At 38.4% G+C, this 12,713-nt stretch overlaps 1 protein-coding gene across 3 annotated transcripts; it reads right to left on the bottom strand.

Moving 5' to 3' along the window:
* Nucleotides 1-2,489: 2,489 nt before the first annotated feature.
* LOC135468378 (tetraspanin-9-like) lies at nucleotides 2,490-12,018 on the bottom strand. Of its 3 annotated transcripts, none has more exons than XM_064746596.1 (8): nucleotides 11,949-12,018; nucleotides 9,214-9,309; nucleotides 8,614-8,805; nucleotides 8,157-8,231; nucleotides 7,543-7,659; nucleotides 5,632-5,760; nucleotides 4,941-5,024; nucleotides 2,490-4,017 (listed from the first exon to the last, which is right to left on the bottom strand). In XM_064746596.1, the coding sequence occupies exons 2-8, from the start codon at nucleotides 9,283-9,285 to the stop codon at nucleotides 3,952-3,954; spliced, it is 735 nt and encodes a 244-aa protein (XP_064602666.1). In that variant the 5' UTR covers nucleotides 9,286-9,309; nucleotides 11,949-12,018; the 3' UTR covers nucleotides 2,490-3,951. The 3 variants fall into 3 exon arrangements, with proteins under 3 accessions (XP_064602666.1, XP_064602667.1, XP_064602668.1); XM_064746597.1 differs by having other exon boundaries at nucleotides 9,214-9,322; nucleotides 11,949-12,017; XM_064746598.1 differs by lacking the exon at nucleotides 11,949-12,018 and adding an exon at nucleotides 11,655-11,672.
* Between the last annotated feature and the right edge of the window lie 695 nt (nucleotides 12,019-12,713).

Genomic DNA, 12,713 nt, shown 5'->3' with positions numbered 1-12,713 from the left:
TAAACATCTTGAAATGAATTGAAATGTACATGCCGAAGTAAGCAGTTCCAAATCATTCAATGTTTTCCTTTTATTGGAAACTTATTTCAATAAAAAAAAAAAAAAAAAAATTGTTGTATGGGAAACAATGCTATTTCTTCCTAATATTGTTTTCATTTGTCTATGAGATGTTTATTACTTAAATCTTCAGTTTTCTATGCTTTTTTTCTTTTCAGGAACTTTTTTTTCTTCTTATTTGAATAAAATATCTGTATATATGCACACACAATATTTTGCTTTATTTCTCTATAGGTGTTACAGGACATAAAATATTATAGGAGTATGAGTTTGCTTTACATCACTGCTGCCACTAGCAAATTTTGTTCAGAAATCTTGAACAACACCAAGGTCATGGTGATGAGGCAGGAAGTGATATCAGAAAATACAAAAACTATCTCAACTTTTGATTCAAATACAATATTGGTCCCCATATCCATTCTCTTCACCTGAAGTAGATGCACAAGATGATTGTAACCAACACCTAAGCCATTTTATAGATGTTGCATACTTTTGTTACAAATTGAAAATCGGGTGTCAAAATGGCTATATACATGTATGTATGCTGAAATTGTTGAGATGAGTTTAAAAACACAGGACTTGTTGGCCATCAATAATTGTCCGATTTAAGCTGATTTACTGCATTTGACACATTTACACCTACATACTATATAGTGCACATACAATTCTCTGCCCCTACCTGCAAGACTGCTCAGTCGTTCACTACTACACATCAACAGTGTCGTACAGCAAAGGCTGACCAATTTATTTGTGAAGCAATGCTGAGAATTGATATACATGATATACCGGCACTCTACAATGCCCTGAGGGTCAACCCCTTCATGGAACTCAGACTCGATCGTTCATTTGTTGTTAAGGGTCCAACCCTTTATGCGACTCTAACCCATTTTATTCACTTGTTACTTGATTCACTTGTTGGGGGTCCTCCCCTTCATGGGACTCTAATCCATATTACTTTTTGATCACTATTTACATACCATAGATATCAGTTAGACCATGCCCTCTTTTACCTCGACCTCCCAAAACACAAAGGGAAAACAACAATAACAACAAAACAAAAAAAATATGTGTGACTGGCCTGTACTACTGACGAGACTGGCTTGTGAGCCCTAGCACACTGCTTACAAAAGCCTTCTGGGATGGGAAAACCAGACTCTCGCTCACCTGCACAATAACCGCGCTCACGTGGAGAAAGAAGTTTCCCTTTATTTCATTCCTTCAAACACTGGAAACTATACTGTATTGACGCCTGAGAAGAAGTCTTTCTAATTAATTTGTTTTTATTCCCGTTTTTGTACCCCAGCATCATTAGCAGCTGTATTTTGGATTGGTGTTTTATGCCCTGATCATTAATGTTTGTACTTCTATGATGAGGTCAGGTTGATAATGGAAGAAGCCAGCGTGGTTGTCGTCTTGCTTGTCTTTTTTTTTTTTTTTTTTTTTTGCGTTGACTGACGTTTGGTGGCAGAACCATTATGAAGATCTCAAACCATGGTTTTGTCGCAGTACATAGTACGTGTAGAAAATTTGTTGTAACACTGAGTATTCTGATGAATGGCAGAATTCTAAATCTAAATGTCCACAGGACTATATCCCAGCAAAGCAGCCAGATCCTAATCCGATTGATTGATTGATTGACTTTTTGTGTAACGCCACGAGCAAGATTTTTTTCACATATATAGGACAAAGGTCAGGTTTATGGGTATAGGACACAGGCATGTTCAGCGAAAATCACCCACCTTTACCTGACAGTGGCAGTAAGCCAGCAACTTTACTTGTATGAGACCCTGTCATATTGTAAGCGAAAAGAAAAGGAAATCCTGACAAAAATGAGTAAGCATGTTGTACAGTGAACCACAAGATTCCAGGCTGGCCTGGAGCCAGCATTTCAGACATGAACTGTATGAAGTGTAGGCCCTATTCTGAAAAAGTTTCTCTCAGATACACAAGAGATTACAGATCTGGATAAACATCAAATAATGTATCACCTAAAGTAAGATTTATCATTTTAACACTGCTAATGTTTAATGTCAAAATAAAGAATTTCTTTGAATTAAGATGCTAAAACTTCATAATAACACTTAGCAATAATAACAGCAAAAATAATAATAGGAATAAATTTTCTTTCAGAGTAATTTTACACAAAGCTTTTATTAAACCAATAAAATATTTGACACATTAAATACATGGCATAAAATTGAATTAAACAGTCTGCGCTGAAGCAGTATTACATCTTAAACATGCACATATATAACATTCCAAGACCTTCAAAAGAAGAAATTTTCTTACTTTATATGTGGGTAAAATGCAGATAAATGTTTATATTTGATCTGGTGTTCCTACATCTTTCTCGTGAAATTTTTGGGGACACTTGTCATTGGCCCGTACACTACTGTGTATTATTTAAAAAAAAACAAAACAAAAGACTAGTCCACAATGAAGTCTGAATACCATTAACAAGTTGTCTTTAAGGTTAAACACATACAATAATGTCTGTCATTTAATCGTCACAGTGACAAAAATGCATAAATATGGTATTCACCTCCCTTAGAATCTGGCTATGATATAATGAGGTGTGGTCGGTGGGAGGGTTTGTTTTTTTGGGGGGGGGGGGGGGGAGGGAGGAAGTGGAGGAAGGTGCACTATTTATGTAGAATTAATAAACATGACATCATGCAGAGCATAACCAGTGTCCACCATAACAACCACAAAAATAAACATGCCACAGACACAGACTTAAAATGCAATACAAAAATGCAGACATTGTATAAATGAATCTTACAAAAGAAGAAAGCATGTTCTATTGGGAAGACATTTACGTCAAAAAATATCAATGAATTGTATGTTACTACACATACGTGTAAAATGGAATGTCAGGACTTGTGTTCATTCTCCGTGCAGAATACAAGGACATACTCCAGTGTCCTTCATTAATTGAGATTCAATGTTCCTTTATCCTTGATAAAGACTTGTTCCTGTTATTTAAACTTTTCAGATATATGGCGATACTTGAAGGCCTTTGTTCAAAACTAGCAGTTTACTAAAATGTTACTTGCAATAAACACGTGTATGACTTTGTGATGAACAGGTGTTTGCAAGAGAACTATTTTCATTGGGTGGTGGCATTAGCTTTATTTATTTATTTATTTATTCATTGATTTATTTGTTTTCTTGACAGGAAACAGCAGCAATGAAATCAAATCTCTTTCATACTATGGATCTTCTCCAATTTTCTTACTCACTATACACCATTTATCACCTACAAGCTGGTGTAAATAAACTGGTTTTTAACCAGAGTCAGCTCCATTATAAGCCTAGGACTAGATTATTAGCATAACTTTACACCTGGTTAATAGCATGTAACACTTCACTGTCACTGTTTGCAATATTAATGTAGTTCTGAAATCCATGTCACCATCCTTAAGTTGGTACTGCTGGAATGAAACCAATACTTGTAGCAGAACAAAAATACTAATATCAAGAACTATTGTAATAGCTCCTTCTCATGACATGATCCCAGGTAAATTGGCACTGTGGTAATAAATCCTCTCCACTATTCAAGGTATGTGATTGCACAGTTCTGGGTTTGTTCTGATTTTGTTTTGGCAGTAAACATTCAGCTATATCCCATATCCAAACAGCCTATAGCTTTATCTTCGGCATGTTAGGGTACACATCTGCTGGTTTCAATTTCATTCCTCTTTCATCTTGGAATTGCAATATGGCAGAGAATAAATAGCCCGTGTAACAGCTTACATAATACATATGCTATTAAACACAAATTCTTGGTCCACATCCATCACTGAATCTTCTTTGTTGGAAAATTACGGAAGTCCTCACTATCATTGTAAGAGCATTGCCTTTAAATAGTGTTAAGTCCACATGATGTTTACCTCAAACATCAAACTTATTGTTTTTTATACTACAAAATAAGAGTATAGCTGCAGCCACGGCTAATATCTGGAAAGAAAGAAATGAGCATGTTCAATTCTACCATGAGGTGAGACATGATAATCCAATGATTATTTATCTTGTGTGAGATTTAAAGTCAACTTCCTTAACAGTTAGAAAGAGTTACGCGAACTACTTTCATTCCCCCTACAACTGTCCTTTCCTCCCAAAACTGACTTCACTTCTGCATCAGATTTCATACAAAAATTAATTGAGCGAGTTGGGTTTAATGTCATACTTCACAATTTTTCAGACATGTGACAACAAAGACGTCCTTGCAGTGCATGTACATGTAATGTGCCTCCTTGTTGTAGGACGGATTTCCACCACTCTTTTTTATCGTTCTTCACCGAGACGACTTACCGAAGGCAAGTAAGCGCCTTACCCGAGCCATTATACTGATACGGGTCAACCAGTTGTTGTACCTCCCGTTACTGCTGAAGGTCAAGTGAGGAAGCTACAACTTCCTCTTTTAAAGTCTTAAGTGTAACCCGACCCAGGATTGACCCTAGATAACCCGCCCACGAAGTAGACACTCTACCACCTGAGCCATCGGGTTCAGTCCCCCAGCCCCCATGCCTTACTATAGGACATCAAATCTTGGAATGTGTTATAATGCCAAATGCTTCATTTGAAATTCAGTTTAGATTTTGACTGTTTATTTTGATTTATTTTCCAGTTAAACTGATCAACTGTGTCACGCTTGTCAAAGAATATGGTTAGAAGACTGAGCGAAAGGTGTTCATAGTAGAAAATGCTTGCTGACATTAATGGCAAAGAAAAGTTTGGAATAGCTGTATAATCATAAATGACCTAAAATTTCAGCACTACTAACTTTACCTAACTCTGAGAGTTCTACTGATCTTAGAAAAATGTTTGAGATGGGCTTGAAAAGTAGGGTGACAACATATATCTATCTATATCTAACTTACCTGCACCACACCCAGAGTAACTGCCACCACACCCAGCACGTACATATGTGACACAAACCAGTACTCAATCTCTTCCAGACAGCCCTGCATGAAAAGCACAATAAACAAATGTCTGACAATCTCTGGTACTCTATTTCTTTCACCCTTGCAAAGGTTGCATGATAAATGTGGAATGTAATTTATCCACTTTAATGTTTTGGCTGGCCATAGTTTAAGACCAACATCAGCTCTTCACAGAAAACTTTTGCCTATTTTTTTAAAGTTTTTAAAACTATTTTCAATCTTGGCAGAGAAATGCCTCGAAAATACGCTTAAAACAACAGCAAGTGAAAATTTCGTTTATTTATTTATTTGAATTGTGTTTTACACCATACTCAAGAATATTTCACTTAATGACAGCAGCCAGCACTACTGTGGGAGGAAACCGGGCAGAGCCTGGGAGAAATACATGACCATCTGCAGGTTGCTGACAGACCTTCCCTCGTAGAGGAAGTCAGCCATGTGAAAAAGGTTGAAGGAATAGGGAATATCAATTTCAACTGTTTAATATATAACAAACAGATCTTGGCACTGAAATTATTTGAGATGACATGGCACCTTACACAGCAGCTCCAGAAATTGTTGAAACTAGACTTCAACATTTACTTCCACTAAATTAGAGCCTTAAGTGTTGCCGACATGACCTACTTACCCGCTCGTAATACAGTGGTCTTATCTTGGGCTCACAGTTGGGCAGTCTGCAGCAGGAGACTGGCACTTTTTGGGACTCTGGCATCACCACATGCCAGTCACTGTAGTTCTGTACCCCACAGCATTGTAGCTACAACATGCACAGAGGTAGAAATAAGCCTTGAAAATCAAAAGGCCAGTTGACTTGGACATCAACTGGCCATTCCTGAATTTTAAAGGCCCTTCATAATAGAAAAACAGCACAAGGCCGATAAGTTTTACCACTGTGGGTTGTCATGATATATATAGAGTATTATTATCTTTTTTTCAAAGAATTACATGTGACTGGTTACTGATGACATAAAATGTTTTTCAGGTACTAGAGGTTTTTAACCAATAAAATCCATTGTGAAGGTTTAATATTGGGTAAGATTTTGGGGGGACAGTGAACCTCACATAGGCCATATTACAATTAATAAAATATTAGCCATCCTTAGATCAAACCTTTCAGCTACAGAAGACAAAGTACACTGTAACTGATCGAGATGATAAAATTTATAATGGATTTGCTACATCACTGTGACGTTTGACAATAAAATCTTTCCTTTAGTTCCAAAATTCCAGGGTAGATGCGATCAAATTTACAAGTAAATTTTTAAAGTCATATTGACTCCTGCTGCTTCCTGTGTTTCATCGCCGCTTAATAGCCCCAAACACATTTTTACAAAAATGTCTACACGAAATACTTTTCAAATCTCTATGTTGCAATCCTCCCATTAGTTTTGGTATGTTTCGGTTTTACCTGTCCTCTGTAGCTGGTCACAACCGCCACTGCTGCTGTAGCTGTCAAACAGCCATTGCATTTCTGACAATTTGATAAAGCTCACTCACTGGTCCACAGGAGAGACACAACCAATGGGATAGCGTGTAACATAGCGACTTTCACTGGAAGCCAGCATTTGTCCCTACTTTGCTTCACTTTCACTGGCATGCCGAAAACTGATTGTGCTAAAGACGAATGAATTCCCACTTTGTTTACCCACCACGTCCTAATTCAAAAGAGTTTGTATACATATTTAAAGCCTAATTTTTCCTCCCTGCGGTAAATTTTGACCCCTGCATTCATATAGCAGTACTTGGATTTAAAACGTACAGAAACCTATGATCAAGACTACTTTGTTTAGCCTACCATCCTACAATGTACATTCTGAAGTTTAAATGTATCAGGTCTTCTTTGTTTGCTTGCTTGGGGTTTTAACGTCATATCACGATGGCATGTCCTACATGTAGTAGCAGGCCAGACCCAATGCCCCAATGTTGATAGTGCCTAAGGCACCAGACACGACACCTCACCCAGTCACATTATACAGACTCTGGGCCAACCAGTGCCTGGTCCATTCACCTTATGCAGAGAACAAAGCCAGTAAGTGCTGAGATTACCTACGGGATTTTGTCTTAGATGTGACTTCTTTTGGGATTGAGCCTGGATGTACCATTTACAGGGAAGACACTACACCACTACAGCTGGTCAATACTTACTTAAGTATCGGATTAGTACTTAAAGCCACTGTTAGGGCTGTTCTGGTGGTGGAAACCAGGCATATCTCCAAGGAACAACCACTCAACATCACCAGACAAAACTTCCTGACATGACACTGCAGCCTAGCCAGTGTGAGATATTTTGGAACCCCAGACCTCACAGGTCACAGGTTAGTAGACTGCACCAAGGCAGCATGCAGTGATTTATTATTTGATTGGTGTTTTTCATTGTACACAACAATATTTCACTTGGCAACAGCCAGCATTTTGCTAGGATTTATTTTTTTATTTGACTGGTGTGTTACGCGCGCTCAAAAATATTTCACTTATACAGCGGCAGCCACAGAGACCCCCAGAATCAAGCCAGTGAATGTCATGGTGACTGTAAGCATACCTCTGTCTGCATCTCATTCCAGGCCTGGCTCAGGACCACAGTTGAAGGATTGTCATTCACCTGACTGTGTGTAAGATGTAGACTGTACAATAACTCCACTCTAGCTGTGTCCTTAATCTTACGAAAGAATTTTTAAAAAGCAGATTCAGTGTATGTCAGTAATTAATAGTACATGTATATCAATATAAACAAACTCGTAATCCATGCTTTGAAATTAGACAAAGAAAACTAAGAAACATGCAGACAAATGATCACAGCTCGGAGACATGACCGACATCCTGACATATATAAAGGCTTCTGAGGAAATGACAGAAAGTTAAATTTTACCATGCTTACATGTATGTATAGACTATTTAATGGAAACACAAAGTTTGATATCAATATAACAGCATATCAAGTCTAAGGTTAAAAATAACCAGTACAGTTGGAAAAGCAAACAGAATAAGTACAAGAGTGCACAATGCCAGTGTTTGGGGCCCTAATAACTATAACCAGAGAGTTTACATTATTCACAGAGCTGTCAGACTAGTGGGATAGAAATTACAATAACTGAATCATGGGTAAAACTGTCAATATCTGGGTATTATTCTCAGCAATACTTCATTATTTCCTACCTCATGTTTGTAGACTAATGACAAGGAGGCTGCAGTAATCTCCAGTACAAAGAGCAGAATCACGAGGACAAAATACTGTAACAGAAAAGTAACATAGGTGATGTATGTTGCCATGGTTAACAAATGGACTCTTTTGGCTTAAGTTCCACGTATAAGCTTGATAGATTTATATGTAGGCCTGGCTAATATGGTCTCCCCGCCACAGGGATAATCAGAGTTGTCTCCCCTAATTACCAAATACGGGGGGATAAAATATCCAACTATTTCTCTGCTGCATTTCTCAGATACACATAGCAATTGATTACAATTTATAATTCCTATTATTTTAAATATTGTTTCCAGAGAAAAACTTTCCAGGTATATGGGTATCAAACTTGTCTTGACACAAATTACTTCACATATATGCTGGGACGCAATGACTGTAGCATTTGATAGCAAAGAAATGAAGTTTACTCACTGAGGCCAGCATACACTGATTCTCCAGCAGGGCTCCACAGTAGCCTAGGAAACCAGCCAGCAGGATGAGTATTCCCACTGCTATACAGATGGCTACAGCACTCAGGTAACTATGTGATGGGGTGATCACTGGGTGAGGACCTTTAGTCACTAGCAACCATACACCCAGACATACCAGAGAAGTGCCCAGTAGCTGAAAATCAACATATAAGCATTATTTCAGACAGTCAAAGATCTATAAATATACAATAAATTTGGTGATTTTTTCTTTACATAAGTGCCTGACTTGACACCTGACAAAAGGCACCTGAGAAATAGTTCCTCAGTCATAGTAGCTGACAAAAAGCAGTATATTGGCTATCATGTTTTGCTAAGCTCAATAAAACAGAGAACTAGTGGTTACAGGCATTTGCTAGAACACATAAAGTTGAGGTGGGAGTTCAAACCTTAAGAGGTGGAATTTGTTGATTCGCCCACCTTGCCTGCACAGCCTTGTCTGCGTTCCAACACCGTAATGTAGCTTCTCACAGAGTAATGTCACAAAATCTTGAGCAGAAATTCAGGAGTCTGATTTATACTTTGTCTTACGACAGCTACTTACCCAAACAACCACATTGAAGCCAAAGAAGAAGTACTTCACAAGGCTGTAGCCATAACCTTTGTCACTGGCCATGTTTCCGCTGTAGTTTCGGCCAGGCTGAAAAGTACACCTAAACAGCATGTATAACATCAACCATTTTGTTGGTTTCAAAACTCCACAGTGAATATATTTATATTTTCTCTCTGTACTAAAAAATACTGTGATTTTACAGTAGATGCTAATGCCACCAATTGACGGCTACGCCAGATGCATATTCAATCTAGCGACAAGCACAAAAAATATAAATCCTGTCTTTTAGCCGCGTTAGTATGTAAGAACCTCACCTTGCCTTATCAAACCCTGCTTAAACTAGCTATACAATATGTCTCGATTTGGTTTAATTTTGCATTGACTGAAAGAAAGAATGCTGGCATGGGAAGCCATTTTTAGTCTGTAATCTCCCCTGTTTGCTCTGCCATATTTGGTCATGAGACTCAAAACGAAATGGCTTCAGCAATCGCTCCTGAAATCTTCAGTGCAGTTTAAGAAAAAAACCTATATAATAAATATAAAATATATTTATGGATAGCTTGAAATGAGCTCCTCTTGAATCTTGAAGCCCTTTTAATACTGGGCAAAGTCTAGTTCACAGCCGAGAGGATGTCCATAGTAAAATTCCCGTATTTGAACAGAGCCTTGAGACAATGAAAATACAAGCCAAAACTTATGTGCAAAAGTCTTCTGATCTTTTTTCCACTCCATGGGTATCTCACTTTTTTGCCTTACAACTCTAACAATATAGATATTTTACACATGAAGCTATTGTTTTCACGTGCTACATAAGCACACCCAGGTCTGATAATTCGTATCCCAGCATTTTAAAAGCATCTGACAAATCATGCTTCTACTTTACTCTAGAATAAGCTTTCAAAAAAATACCCTGCATGTTGAGCTGTTCTACAGCATGGGATACAGAAATAAGGTTGACACATTTTAGATAATGTCAGTTTCTCAACATGATTGATGTTCGAAGAGGTCAATCGGGTAGACATGGCGTCACAAAACAGTTAGTTAGTCAAAACTGACCTTATTTTTGAGTAGATTTGGACATTAAACTTCACATATGCAGTAAGCTTTGACAATGGGGTAGGCTCCCAGGTAGCTAAATACTGCCCGGACTATGGTTGGCAGCAGTCTCAGTAAACATAAGCATTACATAGACGGGGTTTTCAGGCTAGGCTGATGCAGGAGTTAATGTGTTATGGCCACTTATGTGTAGTTGAACCCCCTCAATTCCGGTCCTTATAGGGTTTATGAGGGATTCACATCCTCTGGAGATCTGTGTGAGGGTGCTTATGCATATACTGGATGTCGGGGTTAGAATCCTAGCAGTTGCATGGCCTTCGTATACATGAGTGTTCGGCAAATGGAGCGTGTTCTCTATTATAAAAAAATTCTACACTCTACCTTTGATGATGACTTAGTTGTTTTCTCGCCTCTTGTGGCAATATCCATATACATATATGCATGTCAATAGTTTATTTAGATAATACTAAGCATTAGTTCATCTAGAATTCTGACATTCATCCTATAACCGAGTTTATCGCCGCCTCTCAAACAAATCATCACACTTTTGTGAACTCCAACTCGATGGGACCGATTTCAATGAAGTCTGCCCTGACAGAACCCAAATTTACCTACACTAAAAGCACAAGTTCTTTTTTATGCCTTTGCAGACAGCATTCAAAATATAAAAGTTTTCTCGAGGATTTCCAGGCAAAAATTTCCAGTCAAAACTCAGGTGCATTTCAAATTCAGAAAAGTTGTCAACAGCGCGGCACTCGGTACTGCTGAAGCTCTCGGTACAGCTGAAGTTCTAGCAGTCAATGTTACCCCCAAGCTGGGAATCAATTAGTTTCACAGGTGAGGATAGTAAATTAGGACGACAGTATTAGAGATTCCACCAACTGAGCTCAGGTCACAATATAAGGTTACTGCGCGTAGGCCTAAAACAGGCTACAAGGGTCAATCATGTAATCTAACCCCAATATCTGGTATATGTGCGATCACTCCCATGCGGAGCTCCAGAGAACTCGAATATATCATAGGCCAGAACTCGCATCTCTCATACGCCATATGAGAGATACGAGCTCTTGGAAGTTCTACATGGGGGCGCTTTCGCATATACTGGAAGCTGAGGTTAGAAAACACTCCATTCCCCCAATGATCATAAGCTAATGCTGTGTTCCACCAGGGTTCTAACCCCAACTTTCGGCATATGGGCAAGCACCCTCAAGCGAACACCACAGAACTCATATCTCTCATAGGGTGTATACTTGTCTGGTCTATCATTCTAGTCTTTAGTCCGGTCACGAAAAAAGGTAAAACATGCCACATAGCTTCTGAGCTTCGGTCTGGGCACTGTGGCCAAAAAACAAAAAACAAAATAAACACAAACAAACCTTCTTTGGATAATTGGAGGTTACTTTGAATTTAACAGAGAAACAACACGTGATTCCTATCCTGTAATACAAAAAAAAAATCCTTAAAATAAATTAAGGCAGTCGGAATGCTTTGCTGTTTACAATGATGCTTGAGACAAGCAATCACCATTGTTGTTGTTGTGTTGTCAGATAGGCCTACTGAAAAATGTGTTTTCAAAGAGTACAATCTGCCGTCCTCCACTCCTTTAAACTAATACAATAGAAACGCTGCATCAGTCATGGGATGCTGTACATAAATACACAAATAAATACCCGAAAGATTCCACGACAACGAGGAAAATAATTCTCTCTACCGCCAGATACTTCGCATCTTCGCTTCCGGTCTCCTCGCCACTTGTTAAACCCGCTCGCAGTTCTCTCCCCTTTTGGGTTCAACGCGTGCCTATGTACTTGTGACTCTATCAAATCTCATTTATTTTTGTATTTATTTATTTGATTGGTGTTTTACGTCGTGCTCAGTAATATTTCATGTATACGGTGGCCAGCATTATGGTGGGAGGAAACCGGGCAGAGCCAAGCGGAAGACTACGACCATCCGCAGATTGGTACAAGATCTTCCCTTCCGGAGAGGAAACCAGCATGAGCTGGACTTGAACCCACACTGGTGGGTTTCTCCTAGGCCATTGCGCCACTTTGGGGTGCTAACTCTCTATCAGATCTCATGTGACCAACAACATAATATACATCTAAAGTTCTTGAATTTACTGCGGTTTCAAAAATAAACAAGTAAATAGCCCAATAGCTGCGTTGCCGTGCATGTAATGTCTTGAAATTGCCTAGTTTACAAATGTTGCATCATAAATTTATAAAACCTAATTTTGGTGTGCACTGTAAGACTACGGCATGATAGGATCTCCATTGAGATATGTAGGCCTACGCCTTCTTGTATAGGCAGTTGTATGTAGGCTACATATCTACTTGTATACCGATACATCAAAATAATAACGTTACATTACTAAATGCTAATTGCACGGAACCTAATATTTAATGATGTTGCATTCTTCATCATATAATTTT

Source organism: Liolophura sinensis, chromosome 6 (assembly GCF_032854445.1).
Source record: "Liolophura sinensis isolate JHLJ2023 chromosome 6, CUHK_Ljap_v2, whole genome shotgun sequence".
Taxonomy (NCBI): Eukaryota; Metazoa; Mollusca; class Polyplacophora; order Chitonida; family Chitonidae; genus Liolophura; species Liolophura sinensis.
Note: the sequence above shows the minus strand (reverse complement) of the source record. Positions and strands in the feature narration are given on the sequence as shown.